The 22831-nt window shown below is 35.1% G+C and overlaps 1 protein-coding gene across 1 annotated transcript in view; it reads right to left on the bottom strand.

Annotated features, from left to right (window-relative positions):
* LOC111049462 (tubulin polyglutamylase TTLL5) overlaps positions 1-22831 on the bottom strand; it is an 82565-nt gene that overhangs the window by 13705 nt on the left and 46029 nt on the right. The window contains exons 3-8 of the mRNA XM_039425666.1: positions 11019-11125; positions 8951-9164; positions 6644-6900; positions 4839-5065; positions 3040-3279; positions 761-1012 (exon numbers count right to left, since the gene is read on the bottom strand). Of these exons, the coding sequence (XP_039281600.1) occupies positions 761-1012; positions 3040-3279; positions 4839-5065; positions 6644-6900; positions 8951-9164; positions 11019-11125 (1297 nt within the window). The remainder of the gene's footprint in view (positions 1-760; positions 1013-3039; positions 3280-4838; positions 5066-6643; positions 6901-8950; positions 9165-11018; positions 11126-22831) is intronic.

The raw sequence follows: 22831 nt of genomic DNA, 5'->3' as shown, positions 1-22831 counted from the left end.
CTGGTGTGGCGCACTCACACAACTTTCCTTGCCGTTATGAAAATTGATCACCTGACGCTAGTGTTCGCGCGCATCTCAAGTCTACTATTCAAAGATCTGAGCCAGCTGGTGACAGGACAATAACGCTGGAGACACACGAGGTCTGCTATCTCTTCATAGTGAATGATTTAATAGAATCAACAGTTGCGAACAGTTAGCAATTGAATAATCACATTTTCTCGAATTTCAAGCTTCTTTTCAATTTTAGGTGAAATGTTACTGAACATTAATTGTAGAGATTTTCATGCTCAATCTTTTCCACTTGATTTTTTGTTTAAATAGTATCTGAAGCCTGATAATTGGGAATCTAAAATCAAACTTTGTAATGATGGTGCGGAGCTCCTGAAATTTTTACAGATATGGGACTTGTGGCAGTTGATATAGCTTATCAATGACTATTATTTTAGGTACCGGTATAAATTTGATCAAAATCGTTGGAGCCATTTTCGAGAAAATCACGAAAAACCCTGTTTTTGACAATATTTTTGCCATTTTAGCCGCTATCTTGAATTGCATTTGATCGAAATTGTTAGTGTCGGATCCTTATAAGGGAAGGACCTTAAGTTCCAAATTTCAAGTCATTCCGTTAATTGGGAGATGAGATATCGTGTACACAGACTCACACACACTCATATATACACAAACACACACACCAATACCCAAAAAACACTTTTTTTACCTATGGTAATAGGACAAGGAAAGTAAAAATCAACATACTCACCGAGAAACTGCGAATACCGTTTCCAACTCTCAGGCGACGGGAAAATGCGTATGAAGCCACCGCGCCGCTCAAACTGCGCACGTGCATTCCTGATCATGCGCACAACATCGCCCGTCAAGTGCTGGTGTTGATTGTTGTTGTTGTGGTGGCTGTTGTTGAGACGACTGCTGCTCAGGCTGCTGCTGTTGTGACTGTTCGCCGACTGCTTTCGAACGCTCGGCAGTGAGTCGGCCGATTGCACTCGTCTTGCCTACAAATCAAAATTTCAATTTGAATTTTTATTCAATAAATGACTACATGTTTATAATACAGATTTTATCATGAATGCGTTAGTGGCCAGCCTTAGCCGGTTCCTTCCTTAATATAGTCCGAGTGATATTACTTTTAACACGGCTTTCACTCGAAGACAGATGGGCCCAATACTCTTCCCCTCCATTTATCACTCCCACTATTTAACAGCTTTCTCCCTACTTTTGTTTTTGCATCCAATTGTGCACAACATGCTTACTCCTCCCCACTACTCTGTCCATGCTACAAACTATGCAAACTTTTTTAAATCTGTTTTTTTTTGTGAAACAATAAAATCAATTCAATTCAATTCAACTGTGCAAGGAGAAACAGCTGGTTTTCCCTCTTCATGTTGAAAGTGATATCTCTCGAACTATAGTATAGATATAGATGGATAAGCCGTGTTTACAAATAAACTTTTATCCATTAATTCGTGTAATTGTAATTTATGTTTCCAGCAGAGACTGACCGTAGTAAGATGGCGTCGCTCAGGCAACGTCGAGTGCCGATGGTGCTGGTGTCGCAGATGGTTGGCAGGCCTGGTGACCGGATCCAGTGCGGGCACACCGACTAGTGTGAGCAGGTCTGCCAACATGGCCGACTTGAGTCGCGTGTCCAGTGGCGAGTCGCAGCCCAAAGATGGCGACAAATTCACCTCTAGCAGCCACGGCTTCAGTTGGTAGTCGATCAGGATATCGAAACCGTACAACTCTACACAACATAACATAAATACAGTTTAGTATTTTACGACACATGTTCGGTAGCACTACTCTAGCTTGACACTAGCTTTACGCATGAGTATGATTGTTTCTGCCCGAAACGTAGTTGAGGATAGAATTTTCATACGAATGCGGTAAAACTGTTACCGTACAGGTTGCATACATCATTTTATAGTATTACAAAATGGCATTATTTCCCTCTAATAATAATTTATTTAATATGATTTTGTCATAGTCATTCAATTTCAGCTGTTTTCCATGCATGGAAACAAACAGCTGATTGTAGAACAAATAAACATTTGATTTTATTACATACTGTAAATATAATGAAATCATAAGTTTTCTTTACAATCGTGTATCATTTTACCCATATCATATTACCCACAGTATGGCCATTGGAATTTTTTTCCCGCCGCCGCCATGAAGATTCCAAATATTTGAATTTTACAATGGAGCTTATAGGCGATTATAAGCAAAATCGCTTGCCTTTACTTATTAAAGCATATTTTTGTGAATATTAACGTCGATATAATTTCTTTAATGTTTTTTCTATATTCCCAATATACTTTTTGAACTTGAAATAGTAGTTCGTAGATAATAGCGAGTAAAAATGAAAGGTAGGTAACGTAACCTGAAAGCTGAATCTCCAAAAAGCTTTTGAAATATGTAATAAATTGTGTTCCATTGACAAATAATAATGAATTTCTCATATCTATTTGTGGAAATATGATGGAATTCGCATCACAATAGATTCCATAACATTCAAATATTTCGTTTTATTAGTTGACAGCCAATAAGTCTGACGAAAATATTTTAAACACAACATTGGATATAAACTGTGGAAAAGCCATTGTTCTAGCCATATTTCTACTTAATGATTTCAATAAACATGTAAGCAATTGGAAAAGAAAACACATTACCATTATTTTTCATATTTAGTAATATTTCAAATCTCAAGCTCGTGGTAATGCAACTCTTAATCCATATTATATCAATAACTATTGACCAATTATTGAACATGTTATGGATAGGGTACTCAGTACTGAAGAGAATCAATAATAGAAGTCAAGACGTACTACTTAATCAGCACTTAATCACGGTTAAAAATTTCATAAAATGTTATATTTAATTGAGTCGCAAAAAGTATTTTGAAATTGGATTATTTGAAGTTCAATCCAATAAATTGGATGAGGAAATACAATAAAATTGAAATTTATGTTTCTGCATATTTATCTAGATCACTGGTACCCAATAAGTTGTCCGCGAAAGATCTAGTAAGATGGCGTCGCTCAGGCAACGTCGAGTGCCGATGGTGCTGGTGACGCAGATGGTTGGCAGGCCTGGTGACCGGATCCAGTGCTGGCACACCCACCAAAGTGAGCAGGTCTGCCAACATGGCCGACTTGAGTCGCGTGTCCAGTGGCGAGTCGCAGCCCAAAGATGGCGACAAATTCACCTCTAGCAGCCAAGGCTTCAGTTGGTAGTCGATCAGGATATCGAAACCGTACAACTCTACACAACATAACATAAATACAGTTTAGTATTTTACGACACATGTTCGGTAGCACTACTCTAGCTTGACACTAGCTTTACGCATGAGTATGATTGTTTCTGCCCGAAACGTAGTTGAGGACAGATATATCATACGAATGCGGTAAAACTGTTACCGTACAGGTTGCATACATCATTTTATAGTATTACAAAATGGCATTATTTTCCTCTAATAATCATTTATTTAATATGATTTTGTCATAGTCATTCAATTTCAGCTGTTTTCCATGCATGGAAACAAACAGCTGATTGTAGAAAAAATAAACATTTGATTTTATTACATACTGTAAATATAATGAAATCATAAGTTTTCTTTACAATCGTGTATCATTTTTCCTAGTTCCAAAATAGGAAGAGTAACCACTTCAAACAGCCGCCTTCAGCCCTCCAGGTGCGAGTTTTGTCAAACAACTATCACAAAATTCCTGATTCAAAATGCTATACTGTGTTATGTTTATAGATTACAGAATGCTTGTAGTAACTCTAGCAGCAGCAGGTTATGTTTTCTGTTTCCAATTATTCTTCCTTGTATTATTATTATTACAAAAAAATCTGGTGTGGCGAACTCACACAACTTTCCTTGCCGTTATGAAAATTGATCACCTGACGCTAGTGTTCCCGCGCATCTCACTTATAAACAAAGATCTGAGCTAGCTGGTAACAGGACAATAACGCTGGAGACATACGAGGTCTGCTATCTCTTCATAGTGAATCATTTAATAGAATCAACAGTTGCCAACAGTTTGCAATTGAAATGATTGCATCCGAAGCCTGATAATTGGGAATCTAAAATCAAACTTTGCATAGATGGGGCGGAGCTCCTGAAATTTTTACAGATATGGGACTAGTGGCAGTTGATATAGCTTATCAATGACTATTTAAGGTATAAATTTGATCAAAATCGTTGGAGCCATTTTCGAGAAAATCGTGAAAAACCCTGTTTTTGACAACATTTTCGCCATTTTAGCCGCCATCTTGAATCGCATTTGATCGAAATTGTTCGTGTCGGATCCTTATAGTGTAAGGTCCTTAAGTTCCAAATTTCAAGTCATTCCGTTAATTGGGTGATGAGATATCGTGTACACAGACGCACATACACTCATACACACACACACACACACACACACACAAACACATACATACCAATACCCAAAAACCACTTTTTTGACTCAGGGGACCTTGAAACGTATAGAAATTTGGAAATTGGAGTACCTTAATTTTTTCGGAAAGCAATACTTTCCTTACCTATGGTAATAGGGCAAGGAAAGTAAAAAGAGTATGAAACGTCTTTACCGCCTTTACTTTAACGTCTTTACTATCATGAAATGTTCGACAAATGTATGGTAACGCTAGTTTTACGCAAAAGTATGATTGTTTCTACTCGAAACGTATTGAGGACAGAATTATCATACGAATGCGGTAAAAACGTTACTGTGCAAGTAACATACCAGTATTTATATAGATGATTGGTAGACGAAAAATTCTTTATAATACATGGTTTATTAATTGTTGAAACTGACCGAAACAGTTGTTAGGATGCGGCACAAACAGCTGACAGGCGGCAACGATGGAGGGTGCGGTAGCCATGATGGCCTTCACCACCACCTCCTCGATTCGCTGCATCAGCTGACCAGTGTCCACGCCTCCTTCACCCCCTCCACCCTCCACTCCCCTCTTGCGCAGGTGACGGAGCAGTGCGCTCAGCGTCCACTTGTGACCCACGTCCTCTGCTTCAGGGTCGTCGCTCCTGCCACGAACAAACAATTCATTTATTGCCAAAAAAATCATAACAACGTCAGTTCAAACATCAAACATTGCTTGGTTGAGTCACATATAACTTATTCAGTGGCCCTATGGGGAGCTAGAGAGAGCAATCTTTAGCTGATTTTATTTTAAATTGAATAAAAATACTAAGAAATTGTCAAAGACCACAGATTTATTGATACCTAGGAAGACCGGTTTCGGTTGTTACACCATTGTCAATCTCTGATAAACTATCAGAGAAATACTAAGAAATTGTCAAAAACCACAGATTTATTGATACTTAGAAAGACCGGTTTCGGTTGTTACACCATTGTCAATCTCTGATAAACTATCAGAGAAATACTAAGAAATTGTCAAAAACCACAGATTTAATGATACTCAGAAAGACCGGTTTCGTTTCTTACACCATTGTCAATCTTTGATAAACTATCAGAGAAATACTAAGAAATTGTCAAAAACCACAGATTTATTGATACTTAGAAAGACCGGTTTCGGTTCTTACACCACTGTCAATCCCTGATAAACTCTCAGAGTTTAGATATAGTTTATCAGAGATTGACAATGGCGTAACAACCGAAACCGGTCTTTCTAAGTATCAATAAATCTGTAGTTTTTGACAATTTCTTAGTATTTCTAGCCGAAACGATTAAACAAAGTTGCAAAGCAAGAAAAGGATGGAGTTATCTGCTTTGTCTAATGACAGACAAAGATAGCATACCAATTTTATTACCAATATTATTTATACTACACTACATGAGTATAGGCTACTTGACATAGAATGTGGATACTGACTTGATATAGTCGGAATGATGCTTGTTGATGCTGTAGTTGCAGAGATGCATGCACGGATTCCAGAGATGCTTGCGACCCGAGTCGTACTTGACGGTGGCGAGTCGCACAAGGCCCTCCTCGTACAAAGTCAATCTATGATATTCGGAGAAGGTACTCTTATGTCGTGTATTATATTCATGCGTCTTGCTAATAGTCTGTAGTGAACACCTTCTAATATATACACACACACTTTCAAAATATATATAGAGACAGGAAACGCTGACTATCTCCATTTCAATAAAATAGTCCCTACAATGTGTTTGTGGATGCAACCTCAACATATTTCGCAGTGCTTTCTGTTGACAAATGGAATTTGCTGAAGTATTTGTGTAACTGAGAAGTTGATATTGTGGTAATTATCCATATTAAATAAAAATACCAAGAAATTATCAAAAACTACAGATTTATTGATACTTAGAAAGACCGGTTTCGGTTGATACACCATTGTCAATCTCTGATAAATTCTCAGAGTTTAGATATAGTTTATCAGAGATTGACAATGGTGTTACAACCGAAACGGGTCTTCCTAAGTATCAATTATTCTGTAGTTTTTGACAATTTCTTAGTATTTCTAGCCGAAACGATTAAACAAAGTTGCAAAGCAAGAAAAGGATGGAGTTATCTGTTTTGTCTAATGACAGACAAAGATAGCATACCAATTTTATCACCAATATTATTTATACTACACTACAGGAGTATAGGCTACTTGACATAGAATGTGGATACTGACTTGATATAGTCGGAATGGTGTTTGTTGATGCTGTAGTTGCAGAGATGCATGCACGGATTCCAGAGATGCTTGCGACCCGAGTCGTACTTGACGGTGGCGAGTCGCACAAGGCCCTCCTCGTACATGTAGATGAGCAGCGGGTCGTACGACGTGACGGCCACGTAGAGACGCAGGTCGCACTTGTGTCCGGCTATCAGAAGCGGTCGGTCTATGTACTTAGCTACCACTACGCTTTCTTCAACCGGAACTTCGTCTGGCTGCAAACCAAGACTCACGATTCAATCAGATAAAATCAAATTAATTTGCCAAACGTTTCAATACAAATAGACCGAATGCAACAATTTATGAATATGTCAGCATTAATCGAATATAATTTTATTCCCTTCAAGAAACAGTTTACAAAATAATGTAACCTACTGACTTGCAGGGTGCTCCAAGAAATGTGCACTATTGAGGGCTTAATATTAGCTAATGACAATGCCGTAATTGTAAATAATCACTGGACATCCAGTATATAGATATAAAGTTTTCAAATTTCTTCATTTTTAGTCTGAACTCGACACGGAAACGATCGAATGAGCATTCAACCAGCATCAATTACATCTATAGTGAGGTTCACTTTATAATGGCAGTGGATAAAGATTGAAGAATAGCGATGCCGATTCTCTGCATTGATTAATTATATTTCTACACTGTCAAAAACATAATTGGCATCGTTGAGGACCTAGAAAAGGATAGTAACATCGAATGATAGACAAGAATAGCAAAACCAAAGTTGATCAAATACTGTCATTATAACGTGGACCTCACTATAGTATCATTTTTTTGTGTTTGAATCAAATTGTATTCTCTTCAAGCAACAGTTTACAAAATAATGTGAAATACATCACATGACCCACAAAAATAGACAATACATTAATAATACAATATTTCACAAACACAAAAAAAAAAACAGTTTATCAGCACGTAAACAGGTAAGTGCGCAAAAAATAGGGGGTGTCTAGATATTAATAGGATTAAAATATTAACAAGCTTATTTAAAATTATTATAATGTTCCTAGAAAAGGGATAATTTAGATTGATATGATTGTATATCATATTTTCCACATTGTTTGTGGAAGACAAATATTTTTCATATTGTGGCTCGAATAGCATAAGTATAAACTTGTGTGCTAGTCAATATTCATGTTGTAGATAGCTGTTACTATAGAAAAATTATAGCATATATGAAATTATAGCATGAATTGAATTATGTAGCTCATGGGTTGCAAAAATCTCTATTTGCATTTAAATGAGTAAATATTCAGTTATTTCCCAATTAGAAAACCATTACTCGGTTAGGTTGTTATGAGAATAATTATTATTGTACTTCAGTCTAATTCTTTGTAATTTGATATAGGAATTATGTAGATAGCCACAGAGAAAAGATAGCATACGAAGATATCCCATGGTATAGGACGTTGATGTTCCAGATTTCACTGTCAACTCAAGCATAGTCCTATAGTTAGGTCCACGTTATAATGGCAGTGGAGAAAATGTTGCCGAACCTCTGTCTTGTCAATGCCTTCTATAGACGGTAGCAGATACAGGAATATTGATGTAATATTAACTGTTCATTCTCATTTAAAATAATCAATTATATTTTATTAAGCAATAAATTATATTTTTTGAAAATTTCACAATGAAATTACATAATTAAGATGAAATATTTTGTTAATTAATTATTGATTCTACATTGTTGAAAGACGATCTGGCAACAGAGCAAAGCGAGAAAGAGATAGAGCTATCAGCTTTGTTGAATGAAAGACAAGGAGAGCAATACCATTGCTAATCAAACACTGCCATTATAACGTGGACCTCACTATAGTAGTTCTTTTTGGTGGAGCTATGTGACGCTGGCAATCTCTCATACTGTGCCGTTCTTAGGCCCGCCGTAAAGTAGACCCATGTTAATCCACGAGCAGCAACCCACGCCGTGGAATGTTTTGTAAACCATTGCTAGGCTTCTCCAGACATCTGTGTAATGAAAATAATACTTGCAATGAATAATCCACTTGTCAGCTGATTGATTATGAATAATTCTATAGCAATGGTTTACAAAACATCCCACAGCGTGGGTTGCTTTTCGTGGATTAGCGTGGGTACTTCGCGGCGAGCCTTACACTCTTACCCAGCCAAAACAGTAATAACAGACAGTAGTCGGCTTGAATCAACAAAAAACGGCTTCGAATTTGGCTTTAACACAAACGAACCATAACATAGGATATCTTCTTATGCTAAGTCGCTACTAATGTGCAGGGGGCTCACCGAGTTGACAATATAGATGCCACGGCCTCTCGACGATGCGACCGGCTTGACGATCCAAGGTCCGCGCTGCCGGTAGTGACACGTCATCAAGTCGCGGAAGTCGCCCGGCATTATGAACGTCTGCGGGATGAAGTCAAAGTGCTTCACGCCCTTTGTATGCTGCATTTTCTCTATGTTCTTGTACAGCCTGTCTTTCCGTGTCAACTCGTACGACCTGCAAATTGATACATCATTTAATAGTATATTTCGCACCTAGAGCAGAAAATGAGATTTTTCCGGCTCGAAATCGGTTTTCAAGTCCGAGGCCTACGGCCTCGGACTAGAAAAGATTGAGAGCCGGAAAACATTTTAGCCCGTGGTGCGAACGATATTTTTCGCCACACTACAGGTATTGCTGACAAAATAAATAAAGAATACTCGTTATTGTATCTATCTCTTAATTTTAGTGGTAGAAGATTTGCAGTCAGGATTTCAGATTCTTTTAAAATTTCACTTGGAATATCACGGGCGTTGTCATCTTCAAGCATTTTTGAAAATTCTGAATGCGCTAATCACCAATAAAATAATTGAATAAAAATGGTTGCAAAGCGAATGCTGAATTAGTTTGATTCGAATTTCGAACTGAAATAATCGTGACTTCAGTTGAAGAAAGTTGACACTCGCCCGATCTAGCGGATGACTTATTAACTACGGACTTCCATGTTAGCGGCTGGAAAGAGTACGTTTTCCGGCCTTGGCCGGAAAGAAACCTGTTTCTTAGGTCAGACGAGAGTTGTCTGCAAACAAGGTCTTTCAGATCTACGTAGGGACTGGAAAACAGCTGCTTTCTGTGCAGTGTGGCGGAAATATAATAGTGTGTTTGATTTTCTGGTTTCAAAATTTTACAGTTTCTTCAAAGTTTGGCTTATTCTAATTATTATTATTATTAAACAAAAATCTAAACTAAATGCTGTAAATCACCCCGAAGATTTCTGCTACTGCAAATATTGAAAACAGGGTAAACAGCTATAGTGAGGTCCACGTTATAATGACAGTGGAGAAAGATAGGAGAACAAAGTTGCCGATCCTCAGTGTTGTCAATGCCTTCTTTAGACGGTAGCTCATACAGCTTTATTGATTTAATATTAACTGTTCATTCTCGTTTGAAATAATCAATCATATTCTATTAAGCAAGAAATTATATTTTTCAATATTTTCAAAATTATTTTTTCACAATTAAGATTAAATTTTTTTTTAATGATCAATTCTAGATTGTTGGAAGACGATCTGGCAACGGAACAAAGCGAGAAAGAGATAGCGCTATCTGCTTTGTTGAATGATAGACAAGTATAGCAATAACATTGCTAATCAAACACTGCCATTATAACGTGGACCTCACTATAGATGGAAATTCGATGAGCGGAATTATTTGTTCCCGGGCTGACATTTAATTTTTGAATAGTAGCGCTCATCGAATTTCCATCTAGCTGTTTACCCTGTTGTCAATATTTGCAGTAGCAGAAGTCTTCGGGGTGATTTACAGCATTTAATTTGGATTTTCGTTTAATAATTATCAAGTCAATAGCATTTGAATAATTGCAATATCTCAGTAATTTCCATCTGTATACTAACTTATTTTAATTGTTTGTAATTAATAGAATTCATTTCAGAAATATTTTAAAATTTCAGTTCTGTGTTTTTTTCTGCGTTTTAGGACGCTGACCCCATCAGCATCTTCAGACTTTACAAGTGATAAGTAATATTGTAAAAGTGGTATAATATATATTTTTTCAAATAAAAACTTTTAGTACCCTTTCATTAAAAACTTTAAAATATTTTAATGATTAGTTTCGACTATAGGTCATTTTCAAAATAGGTCAAAATGACCTATGGTCGAAACTAGTCATTAAAATATGTTAAAGTTTTTAATGAAAGGGTACTAAACGTTTTTATATTGGTTTTTTTTGAATCAAGTAGCCCATATAAGCAAAGTGATTTTGTTTTTTTTTTTCATTATTCAATACACAATTTATTCTGATATTTGAGAAATAGTGTTTCATAGTTGAGTGTAACTTAATTGGAAATTCACCTAGGAAAATGGTTGACCCTCTGGTGAGCAGCCAGTGACCTAAGGGCGTCCGGCTTTGGATGAATGCCAGTCCACAGTAGATTGAAATCACTAACGTCTTGTCCTACCTGCGAAAAAAATAAAAATTAATAGTTGTGTAGGTATAAGAATAAATGTTGAAATAAATTATAATTATTGAAGATAGTAATTCACGATGTACGCCAAAAATGAAAAATTAATGTCTGTGAAACCTGCAAATTCTCAATTAATCGACAGGCGAGGGACAAATTAGTCTGTTCTATTTGTAAGTCCATGTTCCATGGACAGTGTATTGGTGGCAAAAAAATGACTGATGCAGAATTAGAGATCCTGATGTCGAATTCTTGGTCGTGCAATAAATGTGAGGCTAAGTTACGCAGTCAACGAAATGATAACACAGTTGCAACGCCGGTGAAATCATCGCCAGGTAACGCTAGTACTCTGTCCGACGTATCAGCGGATTGCTTCAGGACAACTATGTCCGACCTTGAAAAAAAATTTGGTGAGGGTCAGGCAAGATTAGAACTTTCGCTTGAAACTTGTTTGAATAAGATCAGTGCAAATTCTGACACATTAATTAGGCTGGAGGGTATAATAAAGGCCCAGCAGGATATAATATTGCACTTAAAAACTGAAAACACTAAACTAAAAACAAGTGTAGAGGTGCTTAACGATAGGGTGGATTCACTCGAACAGTATGGCCGTAGAAACATGCTCGAGATACACGGGGTTCCTACTGTGCATGGGGAAAATACTAGAGACGTTGTGCTAGCCACGTGTAAAGCAGTCGGAGTTGACCTGGGTCCGGAGGCGATAGACAGCTGCCACCGCCTGCCCAAGGGGGCAAACCAACACTCCCCCGGGATCATCGTCAAATTCGTACGACGAGATGACGCGCACAAGGTACTAGATAAGAAGAAACACGTGAGGAGACTTTCCACTCGCGACGTCGGATTTCAAGCGGAGGATCGCCCAGTGTTCATCAATTTGTCACTTACTCTGGTACGTAGAAAGATTCTATCGCAACTAAAGAAGCTCCAAAAAGAGAAGGATTTTAAATATGTGTGGGTGGATAGAGCAGGAAACATAAAAGTAAGACCAGTGGATAAGGATCTGGAAGCTTTTATTGCTGCTATGGTTTAAATTGATGATAGACTACGATTCCGTATGTTTTAAAGTGTTATTTATCCGTTAAGAAATAAATTTGCTCCATGTGAAATAGTAAAAAATTTTTGAGATGGAATGAAATAAGCACAGCAGATTCACTTTGGTTGTTAAATGGCTTATCTTGGTGATTGATGTATATACTTAAGTATTAATAAGGCTATATTATGCTTACATATGAATCTATATAGATATGCACATGAAATTTACATTATATAAATCATGTACTCGTGCATGAAACTCTGTGTAAAGAAACATATTGATATTAAAATTGAAAACTCTTTAATCTAATGATTGCCAGGCAAATGTATGTGAATGAATTACTCTGATAAGCTGGGCATTACTATTATTATTATTGTGACTTCTGCAATATCCGACGGCTTATAGCTAAAACGTTTTCACAGTGCAGTTCAGAGATACCTTTTGCCCTGCAATTACAATAACAACTTATCAATAAATTCTTCTTTTTCGTTTCATTATCATTTATTGTTATCTCTTTCTTTCGCTCTCAGTGAAGTTAAGAATGACTAAGCTGTAGCCTACACTAGTATCCAATCTGTTATACTGCCTCCTGTAATTATTATGATAAGATTGCGTTTGTACAAATTCAGTTATCGCAATCAGATATCGGTGTTAGGTGCAATTATTGGTTGTGACAATTCAGATAGCGGTGGAGGCCGAAATAGCAATCTGATATTGTCTGTGGTATTTTTCTAGCTGCGTGCCAAACCCTGGAATTATCTTCAGAGTGATTCAGTGCTGTGAGTGCATGCATTATAGAATAATTGTGGGGGGCGATTGAAACAGTTTATTCAATGGTTTTTGCTATTACGATCACGGTGTCAGCTTGTTTTATTCCAAACTCCATTTCTACTCAACTTGCTTATTTATGCAACTCTGAACCCATTTCTTGTTATTTGGTTTAGCAAAAACTGCTTCTTTTGTTTAAATAATTCTCACAAATTTTTTTAATTTGAGTTTTCTGGATCCTTCTATGGGTTGGAAAGACCATTTTCTTGTTTAAAAGAGGCGCGGCGCGAAGTCGCAAGATTGGTAAATAACTTTACCCGCTCGGTTTAACATATTTTTTTATCTTCTTCCTTATTAACTTACTTTCTTTGTTTTTTTTTCTTTTTCATTACAATTAATATTATTATAAATTTTACAGAATAGTATTATACTCTTATAGAAAAATATATGTCAGTTCTTGAATGTGATGATGATCTCATAGGCTATCATGATACAAGTGAAATAGATGATTTATTCTCTTTCGAACCACATAACATAAGCAATAAAAACTTATTGAATTTTTTTCATACTAATATAAGAAGCCTGAATAAAAACTTTGAAGAACTGGTTCATTATTTAGGAAATATAAACTTCAAATTTCATATTATTGCCTTATCAGAAACGTGGATTACGGATGATGCTCATTTCACTTACGGTCTTGAAGGATATAATGTTGTACAGAATAAAAGTAAACATTCAAAGTGTGATGGGATATGTTTATTTGTTGATAAAAATTTTCATTTTGAAATAATTGATTTGGATATCGAAGAATCGAATTCAATCTGTATAGTTTGTTCAATTGATAACATCAAATACACAATAATTTTAATTTATCGCTCTCCAGCTACCAACATTAATAATTTCATTTCAAGTCTAGACGCTTGTTTGAACAGAATGAAGGACACTACCAATGTAATTTTAATGGGCGATATAAATCTTAATATTTTAGAAAACAATAGTTTAACAAATGAGTACTTGAGTACTCTGCATATCAACGGATTTAAATCCTACATTAACAAGCCGACAAGGATAGTGAATGGAAATGGTACCTGCATAGACCACATATTTTTCAAGGAGGGGGGAAACATTAGAGACCTGCAGCGTGGCGTGATTATTAAAACTAACATAACAGACCATTACAGTGTTTCACTGCACTTGAGTGAAGCCTTGAAAAATAACGCGGTAGCAGGGGAATTATGGACCAAAACTGTAACTGACTTTGACGGATTAATAGCTGACTTACAGGTTGAAAACTGGGCTGATATTTACAACACCGACAATATCGATGCAATGGTTAGCAATTTCATAGAAAAATTGACACAACTCACAAATAAAAGAACAAAAACAATCAGATTAAGTAAAAAAAACAAACCAGTAAAAAAATGGATAACACCCAGTCTAGTCAATGCAATCCGAGAAAGAGACAAATTACACAGGAAGCTCTCACGACAGCCAAACAATATTGAATTGCAAACCCGCTACAAAAACTACCGGAATACTTTAAATAATTTAATAAAAAGGGCAAAAATAGATTATTTTAATGAGAAGTTCGATGAACATAGGAATAACGCCAAGAAAACTTGGGAATACATTAACGAGCTGCTGGAAATAAAGAAAAACACAAAAGAAATAAGCCTAGATGCAGATATACTCAACGATTACTTTGCTAACGTGGGTGTATCATTTGCCAGAAAAATATCAGGAAATGTAAGTGATATCCCAGTTCCTCGATCGCTATCAAATTCATGTCAGCACAGTATCTTTCTCAACCCCACAAACTCAAACGAAATAATGTCAATTATAAATCAGTTGAAAAACAAATCTACACCAGGACCAGATAACTTCACAGGACCTTTCATAAAAAAAATTTCTCACCACATAACTGGACCCTTAGAACATATATTCAACAAATGTTTAAATGAAGGATATTTCCCAAAAAAGTTCAGAGAAGCCAGAATCATCCCAATACCTAAAACCGGAGATTTAAAAAAACCAGAAAATTATAGACCGATAAGCTTGATAAGTAACCTTTCCAAAATATTAGAAAAAATAATAAAAAACAGAATTATGAGTTTTTTAGAGAAAGAAAATATAATAAATGAAAAGCAATTTGGTTTTCAAAAAAATAAGTCTACTAAAGATGCAGTCATCCACTTGAACAAAATAATTTTTGACAATTTTAATAGCAATAGAAAAACTCTTGCAGTGTTCATGGATCTATCAAAAGCTTTTGATACGATACCTCACAATATATTATTAAACAAATTAGATAGGGCTGGAATTAGAGGTGCAGCAAATGATTTATTTTCTTCATATTTGACTGAAAGGAAACAATACCTACATCTTCAGGGTCAAACTGATATTAAATATACGTCAGGTTTCGGCTTGCCTCAAGGTTCTGTGCTTTCACCAGTTCTTTTTTTGTTATATGTGAATGACCTACTCAAACTAAACCTCCAAGATTGCACCACTCTGTCTTTTGCAGATGACACTGTATTGATCTTCAGCGGCAAAAGCTGGGTAGAAACTTTCAATATAGCCAATAGAAACCTAATAATTATTAGAAAATGGCTTCAAGAACATATCCTGACTTTAAACGCTGACAAAACTAAGTATATCACCTTTTCACCCAATATAACTGGACAACCAGCAACAGATTTAAATCTTAAAATAGGGACAACAAATAATAACAATGAAAACTCTACAGATAATACAGAAGCACAAAAAACATTAGAAAGGGTTCACACGATTAAATATCTTGGTATATTATTGGATCAACATTTAAAATGGAACAAACACATAGATTATTTGTGCTCAAAGTTGAAATACCTCATTTACATTTTTTACAAAATAAATAAAATAAAAAACATAGACATTATACGGAAAATTTACTTTGCATACGCTCACTCATTATTTCAATATATTAATGAAGTATGGGGAGCTGCTTATGATACACATCTGAAGAAATTATTTATCTTACAAAAACATATTATAAGAGCAGCATTAGGAAGACCTCGACTCTATCCTAGTAGGGACATTTTTCTTGAATTTAAGGTCCCTACAATAAGACAGAATTATATGAAAAATATAATACTCCATATCAATAAGAATAAATCTAATTTTCCTGCACACATAACACCCCATAATACACGTCCTAACAATAGATTCAACACAGAACTCATTAAGCTAACCATATGCAGGCATCAATTTACCTATTATTGCAGCTACATTATAAATAAAATTCCAAACGATTTTATAGATAAACAAATGACACGTAATTTAAGCAAAAGCATAGATTATTGGATTGAGCATAACATATTCTTCAAACTAGTTGTATAAAGTATAATATTGTATCCAACAAGCATTGTTACTAAAAACATTGAGCAATGGTTTTTTCATTTTCACGTTCTCGAACACGGTATTGTAAATGTTCCCTCATCATCTTTTTTTTTATCGTATATTTTTATGTATTCCCTGTGTGAAATATTCACTTCATGATGGCCTCAAGACGTCACAGTGGTTAATTGGATTCTACTTTGTCATATAGTATGTACTATTCTTAAGTTTTTAATTTTTTTTTCTGAGCCTTTGAGACTTTTGTATATTGCTGTAATACTTTCTTTAGCTCTTTTTATTTTAATTTTTATATCGCTTCTTACTTGACCTGAATTGAAACAGAATAATTTAACCGCAACTCACTGCCAACACACAAGGACTCTTATGTTGGCAGTGCTGAATATTACATTGATTACATTGATAATTATTGTTGTGCAAGTTACAATAAATGTATATTTTTAGGTGATTGTATATTGCATACTTTAGTGATTGTATTGTACAAATATTTGTATGTGATTTTTGGCAATAAATTCAATTCAATTCAATTCAATTCAATTTCACATTAAGTTTTTCCTACAGTTACCATTGAATATGAAAAGTGGGTAATTATGGGTAAAAATTGCCTGAAATGTATCAAATGTTTTTCTGTGTCATTTTATTATTGATAAAAACCTTAATTTATTGTCAAATTGAATAAAAATGTTGTCCTTGGTTATAATATCTAATACTAATAATTTGCGCGTTGTGCTTCGTTGCACCTCTGCTCACTATAGCAGCCCAGTCACTGTTACCAACTTCATTTTGATTTTGCTGCACTGTTGCTCCATATAACCTACTAAGTATTTTGCGTTGCCATGTTGCAAATCTGGAGTGCAGAAAAATTTTTCCCGCACTAGAGCGGAAAAGTGATTCTTTGCGTTCTGTAATCAGTGCAGCAATGGCCACTTTTCAACGTAACTGTAGGAAGAGTAAATAGACGGTAGATATGAAAGGATGGGATTATGAAAATCTTCATAAACTTTTTTTAGTAATTTGGTAAGTGATTCCTTAATGTTGAGCCAGTTTTCATGAATGATTAAAGCTAGTTTCCCACATTAATATTAGTGTAGACCTGAGTGTCCGGTACAGTGAAAATTATAATTCCTATGAGTTATAATGAAACTATTCACACTCAACCTGACCAAGCAGGTATGAATAGTCCCATAACAACTTATGGTAATCATATTCTCACTCTACCGGACATGTTCACTGGTAAATGAATGAAAGAGTTTTCATTCTCAAAAAGCAACATATTATCAACATTTGAAGTGTAAACTTTACAATAATTTGAACGTTCTATAGTGAGGTTCACGTTATAATGGCAGTGTTTGATTAGCAATGGTATTGCTATCCTTGTCTTTCATTTAACAAAGCGGATAGCGCTATCTCATTCTCACTTAGCTCTGTTGCCATAACAATGTAGAATCAATAATTAACAAAATATTTAATCTTAATTATGTAAATTCATTATGAAATTCTTAAAAAAATATAATCTATTGCTAGATAAAATATGATTGATTGTTTTAAACAATAATAAAGTTTAATAATAATAATAAAGTTTATTCCTTTAAGTATACAGAATATACAATTGGAAACGTCAGCCATAAATTAAATTAAGATCTAAACAAATAATCACGTCAATTCCTCAAATTCTATGTACTATAATACAATAATATTACTTTAAAGTATAATGTCAATAGGAAATATAAACATATGTAAACTAAACGAAAATTAACAGTTAATATTACATCAATAAACCTGCTACCGTCTATAGAAGGCTTTGACAAGACAGAGGTTCGGCAACGTTTTTCTCCTATCTTTCTCCACTGCTATTATAACGTGGACCTCACTATAGTACTAAAAGGTACTAGATATGTGGGAGTCCATTTTAAATCTATTTGAAATCAGGTTATTCATCTTGAACTCCCTGAAAGTACAAACAGAGCTACAATGAATAAATAGAACCAAGTTATCTACCGAACATCCCAGTGTGACTGCGAATATTCATTTCCGATTATTCTATTTGACGGTATAGTTTGATGCGTGGCATCAATAATATCTGTTGTTCAGCTTGTGCGTGTGATATGTCATATGTGATGGGTCGGTGTTGACTGTGATGTGTGTCATATATACTACATATCATACACATATATAATACACGCTTTGCCGTCTTTTATGCATGTCTACCAGACTGATTCTTTCCGTGACATGTCAAGCGAATCGATATTATTATGTCGGGTAATGATTTCGTAAGCACATATCACACACCGCACCGCGCATCATCTAAAACCTGTCATATTTTAAACGGACTATCATCTGCCCTACAGAAATATGTTACTAATATTTTAAACTACCACACTCATCTACTTTTCCCTATACTTCATGTGTTAAATTATATATCTAAATATTAATGAAAGTTTAAACTTATTCACGTACTGCAACCCGTAACCCTATGATTAGATTCACTCTATTTATTTATTTATTTTTATTTATTGTATTAACTACTATAATCATAATACAATTATGACATTGGAGGAAAAACTAGGCTAAGCCTGTACTATTTCTCTCCAGAAATTTTGATAAAATGTTAATGTTGTCCAAAAGATAAGGTTATATAATCACACATTGCTTCGTCAAAGGCATATATTGCCAGCATTCCTTATAAAATTAACTCAAGGCTCAACTCACACTTACGCGACTCAGGTCGAGAAGAGAGAGACTCGACTCTAGTCGAGAGCATGTGTTTCCAAATGGTGACACTCAGACTAGTCGATTCTAGTCTCCCCGACGTTACCATTTGAAAACACACACGACTAGAGTCGTGTCTCTTCTCGACCTGAGTCGCGAAAGGGTGAGTTGAGCCTAATGCTTTCCATACAAACAAAGCTGTCAGTTTGAAGTGAGCCTCACAATATATTTCCCTTTGTTTTGCATTATTCCCGGCGTCTTTTTGCGAGTTTTATAGCTTGTCAGATGCTTTCAACTGCTATATGACTCAGTCATCAGATTTTAGCTGTGAGCGAGTGAGACGGACAATAACACTCTTTCCTAGTTTACTGTTTGGGACGCTATTTTTAAAAGCCATTGGACTTGAAAATTGCTCAGAAAAATATTTGAAGAATGTTGTAATGTTTTCCGAACGGGTTCTACAATTCCTTGTTACGATTCTCTTGTAATTCAGATTTTTACCACTATGAAAGCTTTGTAGGCCAATAAGTGCCGTTTGCACAGTGCAGTTAAATTTTAACTGAATTTTATCTTAAACTGGATTGAATCTATAACAAGTATCATTTGTTATAATGTGATTCATTTTTAGTTCAAGCCAACAGCTGACTGAATTCAGTTCAAGCTTTCACTGTGCAAACGGCCCTTAAAATGTTAAATACAGTACCATATAATATTATTTACTCAAATACACTAAAATAATACTATATTAAAAATACTTGGAACTAAGAATATATTGTACAAATAAGTAGAAGAAGACAGGAATATATTTCACAAATAAGTAGAAGAAGACAGGAATATATTTCACAAATAAATAGAACAATACAGAGGTTTGAGTAATTTGATAAGATTCTGTTCCTGGTTTCTGTTGACTTTTCGAGAGTAATGAAATAGAAACACACATATATTGCTAAATTCTACAGTTTAAATTCAAAACTGTAGAATTTGACAACATATGTGTGTTTTTATTTCATTATGAAAGGTTCTACAACATCGACAGTGACTCAGTCGAATTTTTGGAGAGTATTTGAGGATGGAAAAATAATAATCTAGAATGATATCTGGAATAGAAAACCAATACTCTTAAAATAAAACTGAGTTAACATTCTGTAATAATCAATCTTGAAATATTCTAGTAGACATCTTCATATCTCTTCATCTGTGTTATAAAAATATATAATTTGTTTACAATCTTCATCATGGTATGATGTGTCTACTTCGGTCTCTGCTAGCACCGCCTGGTTCGTGGGTTCGAATCCCGCCGATGGCATGGACGTTTGATCATCTCATCAATTCACCAACTCACAAAAAACTGCCTAAAAGCAGTCGTAAGGTCATGACAGAGGCCCTGAAATTGATCAGTTGCGACCTGAAAACTCTGACACCAGACCTGAGCCAGCCAGGTCACTCGATATTATTACCAACTCACTTTCCATTACCCACGTACAAGCAAGAAGCTCATTTGGGCATTATCCGTTATAAAAAATCTTTCATTTCATAGGTTCATAGAAGCATTTTACTCATCAATTTACTCATCAGTCCCATTAAGTTGAGATTTTTCATTGGTCAATCTATTCAAGAGAATCTTACAGGTTCCCCTGCCACACGAATACATATCTATATTATTTACTGTAGATGATTATTAGATTGTGAAACAGAAAATTGAATTTTGGGCGTTCATTTTTACGACAAATGTTAGGGTGTAACTCTAGTATTAAAGGCGTTGTTCCCTCCTTTTATTTGCTTATATTCTCTGTACTATAATAGTTTATGTGAAGAATATACAGGTATAGTATTAGTATAAATATTGTACAGTATAAAATGATATAACACTGTATTTATTTATTTATTTATTTATTTTCTGTATTTTCTGTTTTCTGTATTGTGGGATTCATCTTAGACTGTCAGTATTCCTTGTAAATAGCTTAGCTTCTTCCCCAATTTCAAATTGCAAATTTATTTATTCCACACTCATAAATACATATACATAAATCAAACAAAGCTCAACATGTCAACATAATCCAACCAAAATGTAATAATAATAAACGGTAAGTGAAATAAAATCTGGTGTGGCGCACTCACACAACTTTCCTTGCCGTTATGAAAATTAATCACCTGATGCTAGTGTTCTCGCGCATATCATGTCTACTTATAAACAAAGATCTGAGCCAGCTGGTGACAGGACAATAACGCTGGAGACATACTAGGTCTGCTATCTCTTCATAGTGAATCATTCAATGTAATCAACAGTTTGCAATTGGATAATCACATTTTCTCGAATTTCGAGCTTATTTTCAATTTTAGGTGAAAATTTTACTGAACATTGATTGTAGAAATTTCCATGCTCAATCTTTTCCACTCGAATTTGTTTAAATTGTATCTGAAGCCTGATAATTGGAAATCTAAAATCAAACTTTGCATAGATGGGGCAGAGCTCCTGAAATTTTTACAGATTTGGCACTTGTGGCAGTTGATAGAGCTTATCAATGACTATTCAAGGTATACATTTAATCAAAATCGTTGGAGCCGTTTTCGAGAAAATCGCGAAAACCCCTGTTTTTGACAACATTTTTTCCATTTTAGACGCCATCTTGAATTGCATTTGATCGAGATTGTTCGTGTCGGATCCTTATATTGTAAGGACCTTAAGTTCCGAATTTTAAGTCATTCCGTTAATTGGGAGATGAGATATCATGTACACAGACGCGCACACACACTAATACAGACCAATACCCAAAAACCACTTTTTTGGACTCAGGGGACCTTGAAACGTATAGAAATTCAGAAATTGAGGCACCTTAATTTTTTTCGGAAAGCAATAGGCTACTTTCCTTACCTATGGTAATAGGGCAAGGAAAGTAAAAACCACTGGAATAAAATGACTCTTGTTCGCCAGTGGGAGTAGGAGATAAAATTATAATACGCTTAGGCCCGGTTGCACAAAAGCCGGTTAAATTTTAACCGTGATTAATTCCGCGAAAATCAATCAGAGAAGCCGTTTTATCAAAAACGCATTCTCTGATTGGTTCTCGTGAAGTTAATCACGGTTAAAATTTAACCGGCTTTCGTGCAACCGGGCCTAAACCTGATTTAAATTGATTTAGCACAGAAGCAAATATATAAACAGAATAGAAAATAATGAAACAAAGAATCGAAACAAAATTCACAACAAAATAAAAAATTCTCTCGAGTATCTTATACTATATATAACTATGGTACTATCTTATATATAACTATATTCATAGATATAGTGATTCATAAATACAGTGTAAACAGGGTATATAGAACGCATTCATTAATTGAAGCAATGCTGACTTGATTTTCAAAATAGATACTATCAAAGTACCGGTAGCTATTTTCTTAGCTAATTTCTTCAGGTCATTGGCTATCCTGTGTACCTGATAACCTTTTCTAATTCTTTTTCGTGCTAAGGTAGCTGAACTTCGAGTGTACAGTCACGTTCCCAGTACAGCAACCATATTTGGACATGAAATGAACCAGACTGTCCGTAATAGGTTATGTCATACACTGCGATTACTATCAAAGTGATTCTTGTGCAATGCCTCGATGATCGAGGCGAATTTAGCCTTAAACCAACCAACAGATTTCGGGGACCTCCTGCTTTTTCCCATTTGTAAATCGGAATAATTTTGCGGTTATTTATTCCAATTGGAAAACAAAGGGAGAAATGTCACGAATATCATATGCATACTATTATTGAGATTCCGGACTTTTGAATGAAC

The sequence above is a fragment of the Nilaparvata lugens genome, chromosome 4, assembly GCF_014356525.2.
Source record: "Nilaparvata lugens isolate BPH chromosome 4, ASM1435652v1, whole genome shotgun sequence".
Lineage (NCBI taxonomy): Eukaryota > Metazoa > Arthropoda > Insecta > Hemiptera > Delphacidae > Nilaparvata > Nilaparvata lugens.
The sequence above is the reverse complement of the archived record's forward strand: the minus strand, read 5'-3'. Positions and strand labels throughout refer to the sequence as shown.